Source organism: Canis lupus, chromosome 28 (genome assembly GCF_003254725.2).
Source record: "Canis lupus dingo isolate Sandy chromosome 28, ASM325472v2, whole genome shotgun sequence".
Taxonomy (NCBI): domain Eukaryota; kingdom Metazoa; phylum Chordata; class Mammalia; order Carnivora; family Canidae; genus Canis; species Canis lupus.
The window spans coordinates 40,723,648-40,746,550 of NC_064270.1; the positions used below are offsets into that span (position 1 = coordinate 40,723,648).

General features: G+C 63.8%; 1 protein-coding gene across 3 annotated transcripts in view; it reads left to right on the forward strand.

Moving 5' to 3' along the window:
* The window catches only part of INPP5A (inositol polyphosphate-5-phosphatase A), a 159,025-nt gene that overhangs the window by 119,553 nt on the left and 16,569 nt on the right, over positions 1-22,903 (forward strand). For all 3 annotated transcript variants that reach the window (XM_025467712.3, XM_035707959.2, XM_025467713.1), the window contains 3 exons: positions 4,877-4,961; positions 18,020-18,115; positions 18,236-18,310. In XM_025467712.3, coding sequence (XP_025323497.1) covers positions 4,877-4,961; positions 18,020-18,115; positions 18,236-18,310 — 256 coding nt within the window. The remainder of the gene's footprint in view (positions 1-4,876; positions 4,962-18,019; positions 18,116-18,235; positions 18,311-22,903) is intronic.

Consider the following 22,903-nt stretch of genomic DNA (forward strand, 5'->3'; position numbering starts at 1 on the left):
CTGAGGGCTACCTGCCGTACCTGCCATGGCTCCCTGGGGCCGAGCCACGGAGCTCCCCACCTTGGGGCCCTCGGGTGCCATGGCCTCAGTCCACTAGGCCCGCCAGATGCCCTGGCCTGGGAGGGCTGGTCAGCAGCCGTCACTGTGCCCCTTGGGCAGGTGCGTTGTTGGGGCATTGCCTGACACCAAAGGGGCCGTTGAGGCCTGTGGGTGCCCTGACGGTGGCACGGGCCCTTCAAACACCCCCTCATCCATCTGTGAGATCCTCTGTCTGCCTCAGAGCCTTGTACACAAACCTCCGCAGGTTCCCTGGTGCTGGCCTGTGTCCTGTCTGGGCAACTGTCCTCCTGAGAGCTGCTGACCCCATACACACCCCGTACGTGCCCTGTACGTGCCCCACACGTGCCCCACACACGTCCCACATGCCCATGGAGGTTGTGGAAAATCTTTGTCCGTCACTAGAAGGGAAAACAGATTGGTCTGCTCAGTAAGAGCAGCTTAGACGCCTGTGCAGCAAACCGCAGAAGCTCCACCCTGTGTGGGAGCCTCCGGGTGGGTGTTGTGGCTGCTTAGAACCGCGTGAGCAGGGGCTGTGGTCCGTGTGGATCCGGGAACGAGTGCAGATGCTGGTCACCCCGTGTCCGTGTGTGATCCCTGCGTGTGCCATAGATGAAAGGGGAAAGCCAGGGGAGCGAGCCCGCGGCCTGGACCGACTGGCGCCTGCTTCCTTTCCAGACTGTGCCAGATTCTCGGGGTGACACGAGTCTGTGTGCCCCCGCGCTGTCGGTGCCACGTGCCTAGAGCCACCAGCCGCGGCACCAGCGTCCGCAGCGGGAGCCCCACTCCCTTGGGACGTCGTCTCCATGCTCGGAGGATGGACGTGGCCTGTTCCTGGGGACTCGCGTGGCCCCTCCTGAGCGGCCTCCGGGACACGGCACATGTCAGCGTGGCTTGTCACGTAATGGAATCGCCTGTCAAAACACGGCGAGACTCTGTTTTCAAGGCCTAAAAAATTGATTTTTATGGCTCTTCTTGTAATTCTCTTTTTGAATTAGGCGCATGATATTGATGTGGGCCTACTTTTTAATCATAATAGCGTCTGACAAGGTAATTAATTTTAAAACAACTTTTTTCTCTTGGTCCAAATGGCACTCTATTGAAATTAAAAGTGAGCGCGGGAGGGCAGCGGCCTGGCACTCAGGTGATTGCCTCCGCCCTGACAGCCCCTCCGTCTTGCCGCGACCTTTGGAGGCGGGGGAGGGGGGAGGGGAGGGAGGGCGGGGGGGGAGGGGAGGGGAGGGGAGGGGAGGGGAGGGGAGGGGAGGGGGTTACGAATGAGCGCGGGCCCTGACGTCCACGGGAGCGGCGGGAGCCCGGTCGGGTCTCCGGTTCTAAGGAGAGCTTGGGAGGACCCTCGGGTCCCCGGGGCGGGGCGGAGGGCAGGGGCGGGGCGGGGCGGGGCGGGCCGCGGGACGCTGGAGGCCGGACGCCCCTGCGCTTCCTGAAACCCGTCCCGTCCCGTCGGGGGTCGGACCTGGACGCGGTCGGCGTCGCGGGGGCGGACTGAGCGCTGCCCTGCGAGCGGCCTCGGGGTCGGGCCGGGCTCCCCGTGGCTCCCGGGGGCGGGAACGGGCGGGAACGGGCGCGAACGGGCGCGAACGCCCTCCCCTCGGCGGCCGGCACCTGCGCGGCGGGCGTCGTTCCCCGGAGCCTCGCCCCGCCCCGCCCCCGGGCCTCGCCCCGCCCCGTCCCCGAAGCCCCGCCCCCCGGGCCTCGCCCCGCCCCGTCCCCGAAGCCCCGCCCCCCGGGCCTCGCCCCGCCCCGTCCCCGAAGCCCCGCCCCCCGGGCCTCGCCCCGCCCCGCCCCCGGGCCTCGCCCCGCCCCGTCCCCGAAGCCCCGCCCCCTGGAGCCCCGCCCCGCCCCCTCGCCGGAAGCGAGGCCTCGGGTCGGGGCTCCTTGACCTCGAGGTGTCGCGGCTGCGGCCCGCGGTGCCCCCCAGCGGGCGCGAGCCGAGCCGGGGCGTCGCCGTGGTTTAGTTTTTCTCAAAAATATCTGAAAAGAGAGTGAAGAGAAGCGCACTCGAGAGGCGTGAGGCCGCGCGGAGGATGTGGGCGGCCCGGCCCGTGACCCCGGGGACCTGCTCCTGCGCCGGCGGGACCTGCCTGCGGTGGTCGCTGGTCGCTGGTCGCTGGTCGGGGAGCCGCGGGCCGCCGCTGGGCCCGCCCGCCACGGACGCCTGCCCCGCCACAGCCTGGGACGGGCCCGCGGGACGCCCCGGCCCACCTGCGCCTGCGGACGGCGCCCCCCCCCCCCCCGCCGCACCCGCCCTGCCCGCAGCACCTGCACCACCTGCACCACCTGCACCGCCTGCACCGCCCGCACCGCCCGCACCGCCCGCACCGCCCGCCGCGTGCCAGCCTCTGGGCCGAGGCGCCCTCCCTCCTGCAGGCTCCCGGCCGCCTCCTTCCCCGGCCCGTGCTGCGGGCCTGGACCCCCGCGTGTCCTGCTGCCCACGCTCGAGGGGCCTCCCCAGGCGCCTGCACGGGCCCCCACGGGCTTGGTTTCTGAGGATGTTTAGCGGCAGAAGCAGCCGAGGCCTCCTGAGGGCGGGAGAGGACGGCGGGGAGGCCGGTCCTGGCCCCTCAGCGCCCGCCGCTCCTCCCGGGAGCGCTACGTCCTGGGCAGGAAGGGGGCCCGCTGGCTGCACCCTCGGGGTGTCTTCAGTCTCCCGCTGGCTGCACCCTCGGGGTCTCTTGAGTATGGCCTTTTGTCTTCAAATGTGTGCATAAGCGGAAAGTTACTCCAATTAGAAGGGAAAACAGGATGTTTTGTGCAACACGACTAGATGATACGGCGATTAAGATGGGAGCAGGGGGATCCCTGGGGGGCTCAGTGGTTCGGTGCCTGCCTTCGGCCCAGGGCCTGATCCTGGAGACCCGGGATCAAGTCCCGCATCGGGCTCCCCGCATGGGGCCTGCTTCTCCCTCTGCCTGTGTCTCTGCACCCCCCCCCCATGTCTATCATAAATGAATAAATCTTTTGAAAAAAAAAAAAAGATGGGAGCAGAACACGAAGGTAGCTGAGCTGGTCTTAGAGGAATCGTCAGCGGGAAGGGCGTCTGTGTGGAAAGTCGCATTGATTGCAGGCGTGCGGGGCAGGGCCTGGGGCCACATGATTTGGGGAATTCTGTGCTCCATGAAGTGACGGAAGAGGATTGAACGTTTAACAAACAGCAGTCGATCGATGGGCGGGAAAATCGATACCTGAGATCCCGACTTCACACTGTGATTCCAGACAAATTAAAGGCCAACTGGAGAGGGAAGAAGGGGAGCCCTGCCCGGCCCGGGGTGGGCAGGCCTCCTGGACAGGACGCACAACCAGGGGCCTGCTCGCCACCCCCAAGGGGGCAGACCCTCAGTTGCAGCTGGAGGCCCCGTGAACATCCCAGAGACCAGCCAGGGACCGAGGGTGGGTTCTCACCAATTCCCTGGAGGCTCCTGGGATTCAAACAGAAACTGGAGAGAATCTGAAAGGAAAAACAGAAATAAGAACAGAAGACACACATTCCACAGGTACCTGACCAGGCAGCGTCCTTGCGAGGCCCAGGGGACCAGGGCACAGACTCCAGCACAAGCACAGCTCGTTTCCAGGGACAGGATGGGTCGATGGTGTCAACAAATTCACTGTGCACCATCAGGGGTCTGGAAGCCACCAGGATGCCAGGACCCCACATGCCCTGCCGCCCTCCAGTGCTAGGAGGGCAGCAGCCACGGCCTGCGGAGACCCTGCGACCCAGGAGAACGCTGCAGAGCCAGGCGGCGGCACATGGTCCTGTGCCTGGTCCCTTCTGTTTCCCAAGCTAATGCATCGAGTGAGGAGGTCACGGTGGCAAGTGGTGCCCGAGGCAGGGGGACAGTCCAGGCAGGGGGACGCGGAGCCCCAGCATGACGTCCAGCTGGCCCAGGCACTGCTGGCAGCGGAGAGGCGTTGCTAGAGGGAGTTTCCGAGTTAACATGGCAGAAACTGTGCCCCTGGCCTCTGCCTGCCTGACGACATCGGATTTTCAGGCCCACAGCCCCGCCCCAGCAAGTGCGTGAGTGGAGCCACGGCCGGGCAGCGTTGCGGGGGCCTTGCTCCCTGCCCGTCCCTCCCTCCAAGCCAGGCGCCCCGCTCCGCTGCTCGTCCAGTTGGCGATGCTGCGCACTCTGCTTTCCCGCCGGAAGTAAGCGACGCTCTGCTCTGCGTCAGGAGTGAACAGTGGTGGTCGGTGGTGGTGGTCGGTGGTCGTTATCGCTGCTGCTGCTCGCTGGGGACGCGCAGAGGGAGCAGTCTTCGTGCGGCTGTGAGGGGCCTCCTGGCTGACGCCGTGGCTGTCGCACACTTGCTGTGTGTGTGTTTCTGGAAAGCGAGGAAGTGGACTGTGGTCGACTTAAAATAGGTGAAAAAATTGTTTCCAAGCGAGCAGTGCCACACTTTTTTTAAAAAGATGCAGTTGCTGTGCTTTACACGTTTGAAACCTGGAAATGGGGATGATGTGTGAACACTTCCAGAGCGAGCACAAGCGTGCGACCCGCCTGGGAGGAGCCGTGGAGGTGCCGGGGGGGAGGCCCCGGCCCGCGTCCTTCCCCCGAGTCCCTGGCCCCGGCCTTCACTGCTCCCCACGCCAGCTGCCCTTCCCACCAGATGCAGTTTCCACGTGTGAGGATGCGCTGGCAGCACACGCGTGTCGGTGCAGAGGGAGCTGCGCTTGTCTGCTGGGCACGCGGCGTGGTCCCCGTGCCATTTGGGAGTGCGCGGGAGGGCGTGCGAGGGGCGCGTGGCCGAGAGAGCGGCTGGCCTGGCGTGGCGGTAACGTGGTGTCCTTCTCTCCTCCCAGAATCATCGACCAGCGATTCGAGAAAGTGTCCTACTTTGTGTTTGGCGATTTCAACTTCCGGCTGGACTCCAAGTCCGTGGTGGAGGTAGGCACCTGCTCCCCACCTCGTGGGGGGCCTTGGCCCAGGTCGGGTCTTCGCGGGAGCTGCCGAGGCGGGTGCGCCCCCCGCAGGCAAGCTCAGCCCCGCCGCGCTCACTGCTAGTATATAAAGCAAACGTTCCCAATAAAGATGTTTTACTGTTGAAGGGGGGCCGTTGCTGGACACAGAAATGGACGGGGTCCTGCAGGCCTCCGCAGCTGCTGTCCCCCGGGACACGGCATCCTGCCGCAGAGGTTCTGTCCTCAGCTGTAGAGCCTTGGAGACACCGCTGGGGACGGGGCGGGGCCAGTGGCAGGCCCATCGCTTCCCGTTGCCCACGCTGTAAACCAGTCCTTCTCTTCCACTTAAAAACTCACAGGTGCCGCTCTATCCGGGGGCTTGGAGGCCGTGTCCCGTGTCCCCAGGTACACCCACAGGGCCCCTGGCGGGATGCCCGGTGGACAGGTGCAGATAGAAAGCCTCAGCCCTGCCTGGTCCCAGCTGCGTGACCTCGAGTGTCACCTCCGCAGTCGGGAGGGGAGGCTGTGGCTCTGGCTCGGGGCCAAGGTTCCGGCGTGTGCCCTGGCAGCAGTGACCGCAGCCCCACACCCGCTGCAGCAGAGGGGAGACCCACCCCCCGCCACCGCACCTGCCCAGGAGGCCGACAGCCCACCCCAGGCCAGCCTTCGGGGCCTGCCCAGAGTGCAGCGCCCGCCCCCCGGGTGAACACATGGGGGCCTCCAGGCGATCACCTTCCCTCCAGGTCCCCTGCACAGACGCAGCCACACGGTGGTCGTCCGTTCTCTGAGACGCCGTTCTGTAAAGTCAGGGCTGCCCGTCGTTCCACAGAGATGACGAATGTATTGAAATTCTCTTCTTTGTGATTAATGTGACGGCACCCCGCGGGGCGGGCCCACAGAGCTACCTGTGGACACACCCGGACATCACCGAGTGCTGGGAGGGTGTGCGGCCCTGGCGCTGCAGGACGCCGGCTGCCGGACTCGACTGCTCTGGGCGGACGCACGGATGCCTTTCCCCTGCCCCGTGGCCTCAGCAGCGTGGGGCCCCTGCACACAGGTGGTCACCGGCGGGAGGGGCCGTCTTGTGAACTGGGGGCAGCTCCCGAGAGCGGACACGTTCTCATCGAGATCTCTGCAGACCTTCATGAATCTTCAGGCTGCACGTGGCCTGGAACGTTCCAGATCAGTGAGCACCAACATCTGACAGGCTGCCTGGTTTAATGACAGCCTCCCCCCACTTCCTGCAGGAAATAAAGGAGGCTCTTCCCTCTGATGACGTTGCCGTCAAAACTGCCTGACGCAGGGAAGCATTATTTGAAATGCTATTTTCGGGGTGGGGCTCCGTCAGTAGCTGATTTTCAAAAGTGGAACCGCCCATGCCTGCTGCCCGTGGGGCCTGTGGGGTCCTCATCTACTGTCGGCTGGGCTGGCCCTGGGGCCCCAGTAGCTCAGGGTCCTGCCCCCGCCCCCCCCCCCGCCCTGGGGCAGTGGACTGAGGCGCAGCCGCACTGAGCAGACGCAGAGAGGTCAGCCGCCTGCACTTCTGGAGCGCTGATGGGGAGAAGCTCCGGTCCCGTGTCCTGTGTGCCTGTGACGCCAGGTGCAAAGTCCTGGGGGGAATCAGCCTGCACGTGTGGGGCTCCCCCTTTCAAGGAGCTCGGTTAACGCTGAATGTTTTTACGTGTGCCCCCAGGTCCTTGTTGACTGCTCTGCTGGGAAGCCCCACGGCGATGGTGTTGGGAGGTACCAGGGGCCTGTAGGTGCCTGGACGTCCTGGGACCTGAGGCCTGAACCACAGGGGGGCCGAGAGCAGGGACACCCAGGACTCACAGTGGGGAGACGGACAGGGAGGGTGCAGGGCGGCCTCAGAAGGTCACAGGGGTCATGGGGCTCATTGGTGGCCCCAGTGCACCTCTAGCTTATTGTCATCATGTGGCCTGTCCCAACCTCTGTCCTCACCGTCCCCTCGGGGGGACCCCAGCCACTGGCCTTGGAGCCCGTCCCAAATCCAGCCTGGTTTAATCTCGAGGTCCTTAACTAATTACACCCACAAAGACCCTACTTCCAAATAAGGTCACGTTCTGAGGTCTGGGTGGACACCAATTTTGAGGGACACTCCTCGGCCCGACAGCGCGGAACAGATCAGCACGCCCGCCTCACTTGATGGACCGAACACTAACGTAGTAAACACGCTTCTTGGGAGAGGTTTACCTAAAAATAAGTTGCACTGAAAAAGAACACACTTCTTTCCTTGGCGGTTAATTTAGTGGCGCTGGTTAAGGTGTCTTCGGTCACCGAATTTTAAAATACCGCGTAAGTACCTCTTTGGGAAAAATCGGAATCTGCTAATGGCCTGGCCTGGCTTTTTAAAAGGGGTTTTAACTGCAAAAACAAGTAACAGAAGTTTTGTGGGAACCCTGAGTGTGTGAGTCCGCCAGAGCCAACCTCGAGCGGTCGGTCGAGGAGGGGCGTCCAGGAGTCCGGCCTCCGCGAATGCAGATTCAGGGCCCCGCGCTCTGAGGGGCCGGCTCTCGCTGGGCCTCTGACCCACTTCACTGCTTCTGATTGTCGTGCAAAGTAACTGTGTGGTGAGGATGTGACGGGAGGGACCGGTGAGCACCGCCGCCGCTTCCTGTCACGGGGAGCTTGTTAGAAATGCTCATCCCTGGGGCCCCGTGGGGAGAAGCACTTTACGTTGAGCCTCGGGCATCGGGCGTCACGTGAAGCACCACGCCCCGGGCCGCGGGCCCCGCAGGTCACACCCAGGCGCCCGCTGGGCCTGCACTGCTGAGCCGGGGCTTCCCCCGGGACGCGGGACGGGGACACAGCGGCCGGCATCCCTCCGGGCTGACTGCGCCGGGCGGCCCCCTTACAGAACACGCGGGAGGCCGGCCTGCGTCACTAGGCTGGGGGCCGCGGGGTCCTGTGGGCGGCCCGTCTTGGCTGCGCCGCTTCCTGCCGCCTGCCACGTTCCCGAGTTCGTCTCCTGTCTTTGCAGCGGCAGGTGTCAGGAGGGACCCCGGGTCACCCCCGGGAGGTCAGAGCTAGTGCTTTGTTTTCAGCGGCCTGCACGGGTGGGTCCGTCTCACAGACGCCGTGGGCAGGTTGGATACTCTGATCTTGCTCAGTTTCCAGCCACTGCTCCAGAGCTGGTGTCTCTTCCCCGTTTGTCCAGCGAGTGTTTCCTGCGTGGGGCCTGCTCTGCACCCCTGGGTGGACACAGAGCCCAGCCCCCCGTGGCGATGACCTGGCTGCCGGGAGAGCCGTGGGGGTGCATCTGCCCAGCGAGTGGGACGGCCCCGGGCCCTGGGCGGCCTGTGGGCCGAGTCCTGCACCTTGTCTGCCCTTCCTGCTGGGCTTCCGTCCATTCTGTGACCCCCAGAGTCTGAAAAGCAACCTGAGAGCAGAGTCCGCCAGGGCGTCTGTGCTTCCCGCCACCCTGTCCCAGAAGCACCTGCCTTCCGCAGGAGAGCCCTATTCCAGAGGCATCCGTGTCTGGACCGTCGTGCCAGCTCGGGGCCAGCAGGGCATGTTTGGGAATGGGTCTCCTGTAGGCGAGGCCTGGCTGGGAGCTGTGGGGTCCTGTTGGGGTCTCAGGTGTCCTCCAGGGGTGTCAGTGAGATCGGCAGTGTAGACAGGGCAGAGGTGCGGCCCCAGGCAGGCTGCCGGGTGTGCGCACCCAGGAGGAGGGGCCTGGATGAGCACAGGCGTCCTCTGCCCACCTACCAGCTCAGAGTGCTTTCTGCACGTCTGCTGTGCCGCGGAGGTGAGTGGGGGACTGGCCTCTCCTTCCAAACCATAGCAGGGCCCAGGAAGGACACGGGTCAGAGGGAAGCCCGGAGGGGCTTGACCCACGCTGCCCACACCGGCCTTGGCCTGAGCCTGGCACTGTCCCTCCTCCTCCTCCCGGGGTGGACAGGCGGACGGTCAGCAGGGACCCCTCTTACAACAGCCATTTGTGGACACCCAGATTCAGTGCTTGTGAACGGGGTCCTGGGGTGGGAGAAGGCCATGCGGCCTCGGCCCTGGCTCTGGAGGAGGTCTGAGCCCTCAGCTCAGGCACAGGGGCCCATGCATATTTTCAGATGGCCCGAGGTCAGCGCGGCTGGGGAGCAGGAGCGCCCTGGACGGTGCACGGCTGTGAGTGTTCCGGAGGCCTAGGGAGGCGTCGGGGGTGGGGATGCCCCTCCTGCCAGAGCGTGCAGAGTCCGTCCGTCCGCTGGGCAGGGCTCTTCCTCTGGAATGTGCCCTTCGAAGCCGACGCTGGCCTTGGCGTGGACTCCGCAGCCGATCGCGCACCTGGAGCGGCAAGGTCAGCCTCCTGGGCCCGGGACGAGGGCGCTCCTCGCTGTCCTCCTGGGCGCCGCTGTCGCATACACTGGCCGGAGTCATCAGAGGTTAATTAAATCTGCCTCCGAAACAATGAGGGGCCAGTGAGCAGCTTGCGGCCCCCGTGAAGTACAGGCAGCGATTGTCCCTCCCGCGGGGGAGGCGGGGGGGGGGGGGGGCAGGCCCCTAGCTCCGGGCTGCGGAATCTTGCCATTTGCATGGTGGGAAGGGTACAGGGTCCCCGGAGTGCAGCGTGAGAGGACCCCGCCCCCCAGGACTCAGCAGATTCCCATCTCCGAGGCGACCCCTGCAGCGAGCTCGCAGGGCACGACTGAGGAGACGGGGCTCTGCCGAAGCCGTAGTTAAAACACGAGTCAGACACGACCGTCACGTGCCCTCCGAGGGGTCGTGCGTCATGAAGCTGGTTATTAACGCAGCCTCCAGCTCAGCCCTGCTGGCGGCATCGCTCAGAGGGTATGTTTTATGCCTTGCGCAGTGGCAACTGGCAGCTGGGGCGCTCAGCTGGCCGCAGTGACAAAGAGTGACAGCAGTGCCAGGCGCTCCCGTCTCTGTGAGGCCCGGCCGCGCATCCACCTGCCGTCCTTCATCCCTGACAGTGATGGTGATGGATGTGTTTTTGGAGGCTGGCGGCTGTTTTGAAAACCAGTTGCCAGTCACTGACACGTGTGCGTGCGCTCAGGTGCCAGGTGGGCCTGTGGGGACGCGGGCCCCACGAGGACCCTTCGGGGAGGGGCACCCCCAGGCTAACAGCATGGCCTTGGAAGGGGCGGGAGAGAAGCACAGCAGTGCGCCCCCCGCCCCTCGACAGCACCGAGGACCACAGCCAACGAGAGTGGTGCGGCCGGCGGCCCGAGCCCTGTCCCCCGACGCAGACCTTCCCGTGGGTGCTCCGGCGTCCCGGGGAGGCACTCCCGCTCGGCCTGGGGGGCCCTGTCACAGCCGGTGCCAGCTCCCCAGGACCCCTCCAGGGCCGCCCGCCGGGAGAGTCGCTGTGCCCCGCCCCCGAGTGCCGGTGGAGTGCTGGCTTGGCTTGCAGTTGGTCTCCGCTTAGCTTGCTGATCTCAGCCCCAGCCGCGCCCCTGCACCCCAGAGCCTCGGCCGCTGACACGGTGCCCACGTGAGCCCCCAGGAGCGGGTCGGTGTCTGCCACGGCTGTGGCCGCCCGGTGCCCAGGAGACGCCACAGGGATACATCTGGAGAAAGCCTCGTTGGGAATGGCGCCTCCGGGACGGTGGGGGCTTCAGTGTGCCGCCCGCCCCGTCCCCTCCCTGGGTCGCTGGCAAACGCTAGTGCTCCCGAGGGTGTCTCCTCTGAGTTAGGAGCGTAGACCGGGCTGCGGGGCCCGCGGCCTCCTCGGCTCCGGGCATCACTTGTGTCGGCAGTGGCTGAGCCGGGAGCCTGTGCGGGGGGCGGTAGCCGCATCACTCAGCTTACTCGTGTGGCCTTTTAAGGTCTTGTTTTTTTTTTTTTAAGATTTTACTTATTTACTCATTAGAGACACAGAGAGACTGAGGCAGAGACACAGGCAGAGGGAGGAGCAGGCTCCACACAGGGAGCCCGACGTGGGACTCCATCCCAGGACCCAGGGGGCACGCCCGGGGCTGAAGGTGGCGCTAACCACTGAGCCACCCGGGCTGCCCTAAGGTCTTGTTTTAAAACAGAAGGTTTACTCATTTAAATCGTTAAATTTATTTAATGAGTGTTTCAGAAAAAAAGACCTTTGTTTGATCTGTTTTGTTGTGGGGCCTGTGGCGTTAAACTACGATGTTAAACTTATGACCATTCTGGGTGTCACGTTGAGGGGATTTTCTCCCAGAAGGTTCGTCTTACAAATTAGCTCATATTTCCAGCGGGTAGATTGATGTCACAATAATTATTCCCGTGATCATACAAAAAAGACTTTCCCCGTCAGTGGCCTCCTGTTGTGGGAACTTGATTTTCTGACTTGTGGTCAGGCCCGTGCTCCCGGATCTCTCACACCTTGTTCTGCGCGTCCTGCTCGGTGGTGCTTTGACACTGCTTTGCTCCTGCTCGGGGTCAGCACAGCCCATGGGGACATCAGCCAGCCGGGCTGGTGGGAGGAGGTGCCCCGGCCCCCTCTCCTCCCAGGTTGAGCCTGGCGTGTCCGTGGAAGCCCGGGGCTCTCGAGACCACACCCGGAGCACGTCCCGTGTCCCCAGCCGGGAGCCGTCCTGGCCTGAGAAGAGCCCACTCGGCTCCCTTCCAGAACGCCGGCTGAGTGGTCCACGCGGGCTCACAGGCACCGTGGGGCTGGCCCAGGGCACCCGCGCGTGGGCGCTGCTGCCGCTTCCTTGGCACCCGCCCTCGTGGCCGGGCTGGTCGGGAGTCGGCCGAGCCGTCCTGGGAGAGGAGATGAAAGGGTCTTTATGGGGTGTTGTTGTTCTGGATGAACAGTGCACAGTCTGAAACAGAGAGGGGGAAGGTGCCTTCGCCGCTGACATAAGCCCCATAACGGCGCCTCCTCAGGACCCGCCAGCAGCTCCCCGTGTCCCCGGGCGCAGTGGCGGGGCCCTCGCTCCCGTGGCATCAGCACATTGGGGTCCTCAGAGGCGGTGTTTCCCCAACAGTAAGGGGCCTCTTTGCTGCTGGGAGTGCAGGGGTTTGGTGGGAAAACCTTTGAAAGAGCTCGCTGGAGGGTCTTCGGGAAGTCTGTGTGCACGGGACGGGGACCGTTTGGGATGGTTCCTTTCCCGGGGGAGGACGAGCCCCGAGCTGCTCTCCCCTGGAAGCTGCCTTCCGGCCCCATCCGGGACTGTTCTGTGTGTCCGTGCAGACCTGATCCTACAACCCCAGGGGTCAGCTCCAGGACATGGCCGTCCACGGCCCCAGGCCTGCCGCCCTCCCCTGCTACCACAGCCCTCGCTGCCCCCCGGGAGCCGTGCACCTGTGCGAGGAGGCGTGCACGTGCGTGCAGGTGCCAGTGTGTGTGTACACGAGTGGTGCGCAGCGTATGCACCTGTGTGTGCATCAAACACACGTGCTGCCCGTGTGCACGTGTGTGCACAGACGTGACCTGAACCCACGCCGTGTAGACGCGTGTACATCTGCTGTCCGTGTACACGGTTGTGCTCACGTGGGACAGGGAAGGAGCTGAGACGTCCGCCAGAATTCATGCCGCTGTCCCAGGCCGGGCGTGCACGGTGTGTCCTTGCTGTTCGGGGCAGCAGGCCTCCCGGGCTTGTGCGGCAGCCATGTCCCCGGGGCTGAGCCCCCTCCGCTGCAGGTGCCCCTCGGCCACCCCGGCTGTGGGGCAGCATGAGCCCACCCCCAGGGGGACGGAGAAGTGGACGGTCGGCGGCTGAGGCGCCCTTTCCCAGCACTGTCCCCCGGATGCTCAGGCTACCAGGGACCCAGGCGTCTTACAGCCACCGGTTTCCATTCTGGAACCTTCAGCGAAGTGATGGGCTGGTGGCTCTCCATTATAGCCCTTGCGTGTGTTCAGGACTCGGGGTCATGCCCCGCGGTGGCCCCGCTCCCCTCTTGGTGGCGGAGGCCCGCTCATCACAGCGGCCCCACCTCCCACGCTCCGCTCTGTATGGGCCGGGGCACCCACCCCCCTGCTCCCCAACAGCTGGCCTGAGGCCTGGCTGCTTCCGTCTACCGTGCGCTCCTCAGGGTGGCTTTGCTGCCATTTTGTCGTAGCTGTTTGTCAGGAAGGTCCCAGAGGGTGGCCCCTCGGCCCACGGCTGGTCCCGGGGAGCACTGGCCCCCGTCGGATGGCTCTGGGGTCCCAGGCGGGCTGGAGAGCCCTCGGCCCAAAGGAGGCGCCTCCCTGGGACTGACGCCCTCGGCCTCGGCCGGGCGCACCACTTCCTTGGCCCCTCTGGAGACGTTGCTTTAAGGCCCATTTCTTCCACAAGCTTTTCCTGCGGCTTTTCTGGAGCATCTGCGGCTGAAATTAGGCTGGAGCATTCCTTTGTTTCCGATTTCACGCTCTCAGAGGGCCTGCTTGTCGTGTGCGGAGCTGTCAGGGGATGAAAGCCTGCAGCAGGGTCCCGCTTCCCCGGCAAGGCGTGAGCGATGGGGGAAATGTGTCTTCAAGCCCACCCACCAGTTCACGGGCGCCAGGCCTCGAGCGAGGAGGGGCGCGTCCTCCGGAGTCCCTGGGCACGCGGCAGGGGCAGGGCTCAGGGCTTCTCCCTCCTCCTCCTTCATCCTCCTCCTCTCTCCTTCACCCTCCCCCTCCTCCCTCCCCCTCCTTCATGCTCCTCTCTCCTTCACCCTCCTCCCTCCCCTCCTCCCCCTTCTTCCCTCCTCTTCCTCCCCCTTCTTCCCTCCTCTTCCTCCCCCTTCTTCCCTCCTCTTCCTCCCCCCTCCTCCCCCTTCTTCCTTCCTCCTCCCTCCCCTCCTCCTCTCTCCATCCTCCTCCCTCCTCCCCCCTCCTCCTCCTTCTGTCCTTGGGTGTTGACATCTGAGAAGTGCCAGCCGCACACTTCTCTTAACCATCAGATGTCCTCTGCAGAGGGGTTCTTCCCTTCCTGTCTGTTGCCGGGAGCAGGAAAGCCGGGTGAGCGCTCACCTCGGGAGCCTCGCCCACAAGCTGCCTGGTGCGACAGGTGAGGGCGCCCACCCGTGCAGGGCGCTGCGGGCTCTCCCTCCGGGGCTCTCCCTCCGGTGCCGCCTCCGGGGATCTCAGTTTAAAAACAAAAGAAAGCGTGTGTGGTGGCTGGTGTGTGATTCCTCGAGGATCCCCTCCGGTGCTTCCTTCAAAGCTGCCCTACGTGTGTGAACGACACGAGGCCGAGCGGGCTCCGGGGCTCCACCGGTTGTTTCCGTGGGCCTCGCGGAGGGAAGGAAAGCAGAGGCCGCCGTGCGCTTCCTGCACGTTCAGCAGTCTGCGGACACCTGGCCCCAACTGGTTTCCATCCCTGACGGGCATCAGGATCCACCTTGGGCCCCCCCACCCCGTGTCGCCACAGAAGACGGATAGTGACCCCGGGACAGTGGCCCTGCTCACCCTCCAGGAAGCTCCACTCCCAGCCAGACAGGGAGCCTGGGGGAGGTGGGCTACTTCTTGGCCTGAGGGAGACTAGACCGCTGCCCGCTGCCCGCTCCCACTGGGACCCCTCCTGACTCTGGGGCGGTTGGGGGGGGACCAAACGCGGGTTCCCAGGCCACACGGGGCCTTGCCGACAGAAGGAGGACTAGCCGCTTGTGCTCAGCAGACAGGTTTAAATTCAAAATATGCTTGCAATATGTGCGTTGCTTCCTGCATTTTCTGGAATGGAGGGAAACAGGACAGTGGAGAGCCAGCAAGGAGCCTGCCCCCGAGGAGGGAAGGACCCACTACACCCCTGGGGAACGGGGGGGCACGCCCGCGGGCACGCACCCCCTCCACCCCCTCCACTGCCCACATCCGGGGCCGGGCTGCTTCCTGGGACACCGCCTCCCACCACAGGCGCCAGGCTGAAGACCCCACACCCGGCGGCCCCCCAGGCCCTCCCCAGCTCTCCTACTGCCTGTCCCTGGAGCCCCCACATGACTGCTCCGCTGTCGCTGCCCCGTTCTTCCTCCGGGCGCTCTGTTACGGGGTCGCCGTGGTCCCACTCGACACCCCCGTGACCAGCGGCTCTCGGCCCTCTCACCTGCCCGGGCTGTGCTTGGTGCTTTGGAAACTCCTGGAGAGCGTCAGCCCCTGCCAGAGGCACCGGGCTGCGGGCGCTGGGCGCAAAGCCGCGCAGAGACCACGACGGCAGCTGACGGCAAAGGCGGGGGAGCCGGGTTCCCCTGCCGCCTCTGCAGGTGGATCCGCAGCATGGGGTCCGGCTCTCATCCGCAGGTTAGCAAGGGACTGATTTAAACAAGACCTTCAGACTGTGCTTCGGGCTGCCTCACCTCGTTCCTGTCCCTCGTGGAGTTTTTGGAATTTACGTTTAGAGGTTTCTGCTTGTGTGCCTCTTGCCTACACGGACTGAAGCCTGCCCTGCGGGACGTCGGGACAGACTTGTAACGGACACATCCCTTGCGAGGCTGCCCCCCGTCAGGCTTGGCTCCGTAAGTCAGGGCCTTCCTGAGGTGCCCCTTGCGGCACCGCGGGCATCCTGGGAGCCAAGAGCTCCTCACCCCTGGGGCTCCGTCATGCGGCCCGTGTGCGCTCCGGGGGGCCTGAGCTGCACACGTTCACCGTCCGTGCTGCTGCGGAGCACGGGGTCCTTCCTCTGCAGCACCGGATACGGAGTGGACTCCACAAGGCCCAGCTGTATGGGTCCAGAGCTGTTGCCTGGGTTCGTGTTTGGGGCCGTGGGGGAGCATCAGTGGCAGTTGAATGGGGGCATTTGGGACAGGCTAATTTAGCTCCTGGGGTGGGCAGGGCACGCGTGCCCCTCTGTGCCCCTCTGAGCGCTGGTGGCTGAGTGTCAGGTGGGCTGTAAACTTCAGGAGTGGGAGAAAACACTGGAAATAGCCCCCTGGGCTGACCCGGGGCCCGGGGGTGCCCTGTCCCGGCCGCCTACTCCAGCAGTTATCCAGACTGCGAAGAAACACAGGAATCTCATTGTCCACACGACAGGTGGACAGGCTTGCTGACAGCGGTCCCGGGAAATTCCAAGACAAAACCCGGGCACTCCGAGTGCCAAGAAGACAAAGTGCGGGGCCGTCCTATCTGGTGCCCCTTCGTGTGGCAGCTGATCATGAAATAAATCTTAGATGGCGCTTAAAAAATAGCATTTTGGGTATTTTTTTTCCTCCTTTCAAAAGAAAAATCCCTTCGGTAAGTAGGCGAGCGGAAAGGCCCCGGCCTGCAGGTTTCTGCATGAGTGGTCATGACTGCGGATTGAAAGCGGAGACGAGGCTGAGGCCGGGCTGGCCGGGTCCTGATCACTTCTTTAAAACCTGGTGAATGAGGTGCCTCCGTGGGAGGGTGTGGAGAAAGCAGGCCGAGAGCTGGAGGCGCAGGGTGGCCCCTCTCAGGGCGCCTGGCTGATCAGATGTTTATCCTTTGGGAGCCCGCCCGAAATGGCTAAATAAAGCAATGTTTTTAAAAGTTTCTAGCAGATGCCTTTGGGAGAAGAACCAGGAGTTTCCTGAATCGCGTCCTGGGGTGGCGACAATGGCCGTCTGCCTGCCCCAGCCCTCCCCCATTCACGGAAGCACTTAAGCCACTTAAGCACATTAGCATCTGGATGGAGCCGGACCTCCTCGGACGCTGGGGTGGGCAGGGTGGCCGCGCTCTGCTCCGGATTGTTCCTGCGCTTGTTCTAATCCGCACTGTTTGAAGGCGGCCAGACTGATTTGTGACACATGAGTCCAAAAGCCACTCTGGGGGCTTGACCTGCTTAACTCATCTGTGCTCTGAATGTCAATGGCCTGTCCTGGTCCCACCCTTCTGGGGACAGCAGCCACTGCCTCCCTGCCCCATGCTGGGCGCAGCGTGTGCACGTCCCGGCCAACCCAGAAGGGTCTGCCTCGGGCTGCAGAGAGGCTTCGGCTCATCCCAGCGGGTCCCTGCCCGTGGAGCCTGCCCAGGAAGGGTCTCCAGCCGCACCGGGACCTGCCCTGCCCGCCCCTGCGCGGAGGCCGCCCTCCCCTGGGTGAAGGGTTTCCCACGACTTCACAAGGGCCCTTGAGAGGAGGATGTTTTTAAAAGTCAAAATCAGTTGTTTCCTCGCAGTCATCTTTTTTTCTTTTTTTTTTAATAAAAATCATCTAGTCATTTTTTAAAGAGCAGCTCCGTTGAACTGTGGTTTAGAGACCGGCCTCTGTCCCCTGGCACTCAGCCCCAGGCCGCCACCGCGTGCCCGTCCTGGACGTTTGTGTGCATGGACCCTGGTCAGCAGGGGGAGGGGCCCTGCTTCCTGCGTGCTCGCTGGGTCCTCGCCCGTCTGCGCGGCCTACCTTCTCTGTACGACGCCGTCCCTGTCTTCCCTGTCGGCGCACCTGGCACTTGCTTTGCTGGATACGTTCCTAAGTGCCTGCCTGCCCTGGAGCCGGGTGAGCAGCCCGGTGGGGGTCTCCAGCGTCCTGGAGCTGCGTTCAGCAAGCCGCCCGCTGGCACCCGCCCCAAGCCTTTCCCGCCGCACACCCAGGTTCAGAAGAGAGGAATTTTCTCAACAAAGCTGGTGGTAGTTTGTAGTCAGGCGGTGGCCTGGCAGTGAGCTGCGTGTGCCTTGTGGAGCGCGCCAGCCCGGCGGCCGTGGGGGTGATCGTGCTCGCTCAGCCCTCTCCCTGCCTGTCCAGCTGTCCCGTCCCTCAGCCAGTCAGAGTCTCTGCCTGGGACCCAGCGTGGCCTCTGTTACCCCCGGGCCTGTCCCATTGCCCCCCCACCAGGGCAGATCTCATTGCAGGGCATCCCCAGCCCGCCTTGGGGACCCCATGAGGCGGCTGTGACTTCCCTGGGCAGTGAAGCCCCCAGCAGACTTTCCGGGGTCAGAGGTGAGCCCGCTCCGGGACAGCTCAGGGCAGGGAGGTGGACAGGGAGGCCGGGGCCACTAGAGCCGCGCGGCACTTGCCGGCGGGCCTGCCCTCGGACGCCCACCTGCTGATGCCCCTGCTTCCGTGCGGGCGGATCCGTGGCCCCTTGGCGTGTCGGCCCCGTGACACGTTGGTGCGAAGCCAGGCGGAAGCAGCCTGGGAAGGACGGGCTCAGGGCAGCAAGGCCAGGTGTGCCGATCGCTTTCAGGGGACACAGGCTGGGGCCCCTCCCCGGGGACTGAGTCCCTTCTGTGTCTTTTGCAGACTCTCTGCACAAAGGCCACGATGCAGACGGTCCGCGCCGCCGACACCAATGAAGTCGTGAAGCTGATATTTCGCGAGTCGGACAATGACCGGAAGGTAAGTGAAGCCCGAACGGTGGGCCGTGCACCGCGGCCGTCAGGAGTTGGGGGGCGTCTGGACTCTGCTCGAGGCTTGGCCCCCACTCTGCCCACACTGACGTCCACTTTTGCTTTGCAGGTCATGCTTCAGCTGGAGAAGAAACTCTTCCACTACTTCAACCAGGAGGTTTTCCGTGACAACAACGGCACTGCGGTGAGCTCTGCTGCAGATGGCCTCGAAGCTGTCGCAGCCCCGGGCTCTCCCGGGACGGGCTCTGGGCCACACTGCGGGCCCCAGGGTCTGGTTGGCGGGTGGCACGGGAGGTGGAACGCTCACGCTCCAGGCACACGGGGCGGCCAGCGCGGCCTGGGCTCGTGTACACGCCTGACCAGGCCTCCCTGTGCCTGCCTGTGTGCACACGTGTGTGCGTGCGTGTGAGCAGAGGATGTGCGTGCAAATGAAACATGCAGCTCAAACCAGTTGGTCGAGACCTGGTCGTGTGGGAACTGCTCCCCTGCTCTGAAGCCACTGCCCACTAACCCTTCAGAACCCAGAGACGCAGCACAGCGAGGGGCAGCCAGTCTCTCGCGATGTGATTTGGGCCTGTTTTTCATGTGGTTCCTGGGTATCTGTTTGTGTAGATGAACAGTCGCTGTGTGACTGTTCCATGGCCAGTTCCAGGCTCCTGACCCCACGGCCCCCGGGGCTCATGGTGCAGAGGCTGGTCCAGGTGGGGGCGGTGCATGCTGGAAGGCTGAGGCTTCCCCAAAGGCGCCCCAGCAGGTGGGGACACCTGAACACACCTGCCACCCACCTGCCTGCCCTCCGGCCTTTCTGCTCCCCCCACTCCACCCCAGCTCCATAGGGGCTGTGCACAGCTGTCCCCATTTTCATCTCCCGGTCACCCCACACCCTGCAGTCTAGCCTACATGCCACCAAGACCACGGTCACCTGTCTGGAGGACATCTTTCTTCCAAAGCCTGGAGATGGTGCTTGGACTCTGCACCCCCGCCTGGCCATCCCTGTGCTCACCTCTCTGCATCTGGGAGCCCCAGCATGGTCTTGTCACCCCTGCCCTTGGGGCCCAGCTGTGCTGAGTGCTCTACACCTGTGCCTCAGTTTCCCATCAGTGTGTGGGAGGAGTGCTGGCAGGTGTCAGTGTTAGGTGACAGGCACTGCCCCACTAGCAGACTCTGCCCGTCATGGATCCCTCCATCAAACCACTGGTGTGGAGCTGCCTCCCGCCTCCATCCCCACAGCCCCCACGTCCGTTACGCCCTCCACATCCCTGTGTCTCCCCTGGGGCCCAACCTGGGGCTCGTCTCGTGTGTAGCCGGTCAGGCCTCTGCTCCAAGCTCTTTGCTGCTTCTCACGACCTCAGGTGAGCCTGGAGCCTGCTCTGGTCTCTGAGGCCGGGCTCACTGCTTGGCTCTCCCCCCACGTCCCCCCACCATTCAGGGCACCGGGTTTCCTTTTGCTCCAGCAAATGCTCTGGTTTCCTTACCTGCTCTTCCCACCAGCCTGTCCCACTGGGCTCTCTTCCCTTCGGCCCTGGCCACTTCCTGTCTCACCTCCTCCGGAGGCCTCAGGCACTGGCGAGGTTCCTCGACTCTCCTTCTGTGTCCCCTGCAGCACCCAGCTCAACACGCGGCAGTCATGTCCCCTGCAACACCCAGCCCACTTCCTAGGCAGGAGGCACCGGGGTAAGGACCTGCCCTACCTGCTGTCTGCACCAAAGAGGGCAGCAACCTGGTGATTTTAGGGCCTGAGCACTCAGGGCACAGGCTTGGGGACAGGACTGTTGGGGGGACCGGGTGCAGGGAAAGTACCCAGGAGGCTGTCTCTGGGCAGCTGTGTGACTTTCTGAGCTTAGAGGCAGCGTAGGCTTTCTGGGCCCTGGTACAGAGGCAGCCCCTGATGCGGGGCCCAGGAGGCGAAGAGTGGACGGGGGGTGGCACCAAGGCGGCCAGGGGCTGGGACGTTCGGGAAGAAGCAGGAGATGGGTGAGAAGGGTGTGCGGTGGGGCCCGGGGCCAGGGCAGCACAGGGCGGGAGAAGCCGTGCGTTCAGGAAACGAGCCAGCACACCCGGACCCCCCGCCACTGTCCTCTGCGTCTGGGCAAAGCGCGTGTTACCGCCATTAGAAATGACCGATGCTGTCACTGTTGGAGGTGGCAGCTTTTAGTTCTGTATTTATCCTATACAGTTTTTTAAGATGGAGGAAAATGAGTTTGAATATTCAGGAGACTGTTTGAATGTCATTCGGAGATGAAAGAAATGCAGCGTAGGGTTACGGAGAGTCGATTTCCATGGGGTTCTTTTGGAAAGACTCGCGTGCCCCTTTGGTGGGTCGGTGTGGCCCCTCGTGGAGGGCAGGGCGCCCGGGCCGCGGCCTCCCCGGAGGCACAGAGGGTGTGCCGAGGGCTCTCCGGCCTTGGGTGGCCTCCAGAGACGCCTCGCGGGGCCACGCTGACGCGCACTCCGTGCCCCCGGCCGCGACCTGGCACGCTGAACGGCGCCTCCACGTCAGTCACACAGAGGAAGCGGGGTCGTCCAGACCAGCCACGGGGGACAAGATAAATGGTCTGATGAGCCATCTCACCTCCGCGGCGAGGCGGCCCCACGGCCACTGGAACAAAGTAGCCATCCGCAGGATGGATGTGCCTGCGCCGGACGCAGCCCCAAAATCCATCGCGCCCTTCATCAAGCACCGGTCTTGTACCCGCCTGACAGAAATTTAATTCAAGCTGGCTTCTGGAAATAATTATTGTATTTTAAGAGTAGTAATCATTGGCCGGGACATGATTGAATGTGTCCATGCCTATTGACTTTTTCTATGATTTATAGCTTTGTTTAGTCGATATTCCCATCGAAATTGTATAATTAATTATAAGTGTGGCTGTCAGGGCTGCAGGATGGAGTGCCCTGGTGAGGATTTGGAGAGATTAAATTTTCCTTGGCTGTCCCAGGGCAGGGCTTGGGAATCTTCACAGCGCTTGGCCTGTTGGATAGAGATGTTTTCTGTGTGTTTAGCAACTGCTCTAGCTCAAGGCGCATTGATTTTCCGGGCTCTTTTTTCTTTATCAGCGTGGTGTCTCTGCAGTAACAGTGGAATTTGTACAGCGGGGACAGCTGCTGACAGATACATATGATCGGCCCCGCCGCTTTATCACTGTCCACACACGCCCTGCGCTGTTTTTCACTTTGTAATCAACAAGAATGTTTAAGATACATGCGAAATTGGTTATCATGTTTCTGAAAAATCTCAAAGAGAAACAAATTATCATTTCAACAGAAATGCAGCATAATTTCTAATCAGGAAGCTCTCAGGGCTGGAGATGGCCCCGTGGCAGCCCTGCGCCCCCCGCCGTCACGGAGCCCTGGGCGCGTCCCCCTGGTCCCCCGGGGGTTCGGCGAGCTGCCAGCACGGCTTGGGACGCGTGGGCCAGGTTGGGGAGGCCCAGGAGGGCCAGGGTCGTCCGCTCTTGTCCTCGGCCTTTCCTGAGCGTCTAGCAGGGCCTGACACGGCAGAGGCTCAGTAAGCACCCGTGGACCTAGCGTGAGTATTCACGGCTCAGAACATCTCCACGTTAGAAGACGGACAGATGAGCCAACAGACGGGGGCTCTACGGGCAGAGCCGCCGGGGAGCAGCTGCGTGTTTCCGTGCGGGGCTTGGGGTGCGGGCGCACGGCAGGACAGCCCAGGAGGAGGTGCCTGGCCCGCCAGACCCCGGTGGTCCAGCTCCCCCCAGAGGGGCTGTTACGGTTTCAGCAGCTGGGAGGCTCAAACCCGTCCCAGACCGGCTATCGAGTTGCTTTAATTTTCCTTCGCACCCGCAGCAGGTAGAAACACAGAAACGCAGCGGGCTCCCCGTGGCTCCCTCCCAGGGGCTGCCGCGGTCGGCCCCATGGCGCACCTGCCCGCTGTGCTCTCTCGCTGGCAGAGCCGCCCTCCTGCTCGGAGCCACGCCGACGGCTCATCCGAGTCTCCAGCTTGTCTCAGGCCTGCTGCCAGGCCGCGCCTGCTGGAGCACACGCGTGTGAGCGTGCGGGTATCGGGTTCCACGGGCCCTGGGCACCCACGTGGACGCCCTCCAGGCTGCTTCTGGCCACTGCGGAGGCCCAGGGCCCGGGAAGGCTTCCAGGGTCTCTTTCCGAGGCTGCACAAAACTGGAACGTTCAGCAGGTGACCAGGGAAAGCCACGTGCACGGGCTCCCACGCAGAGCCAGCGTCAGTGCGCAGTCACAGCCCCCGTAGCCCCTCCTGGTGTCCCCCAGGCTGGTCTTGGGGACCTGGGAACCCCCACTGTTGTCACTGGGGTCAGACACACAGTGGAGTGAAGTTGGTCAGCGTCCTCGTGGTCACTGCTTTATAGTCTGTTGACTCAGAAATTTCTCAGAACAGCGGAACACGTGTGTGCGTGCGTGTGCCAGCGAGGGACGGTGCGTGCTCTGTCCGCCTGCAGAGCTTGGGGGGCCGCGGGGGCTTGGCCTGCAGCCGGGAGGCAGTGGCGTCTCCCTGGGAGAGAAGAACCCTTTCAGGGGAGGAATCTGGACACAGGCAGTGCCCTTTCCTGAGGAAACAGTAGGAAGCGAGTGTGGATTGCTGTAAAATCAAGTCCTAGGGCCACCAAGTGGGTGCTGCTCGGGCCCCGTTCTGGACACAGATGCCCCATGGGGCTCGCGGGCTGCTGGCGACAGAGGAGGGTCAGCTGCAAGTGAGTCCCGAAGCGGCGCCGCACGAGACTCAGGAGAGACCACGGCCGTCCACGCGGAGAAGGGGTGCCCTGGCCGAGGCTCCGGGGGG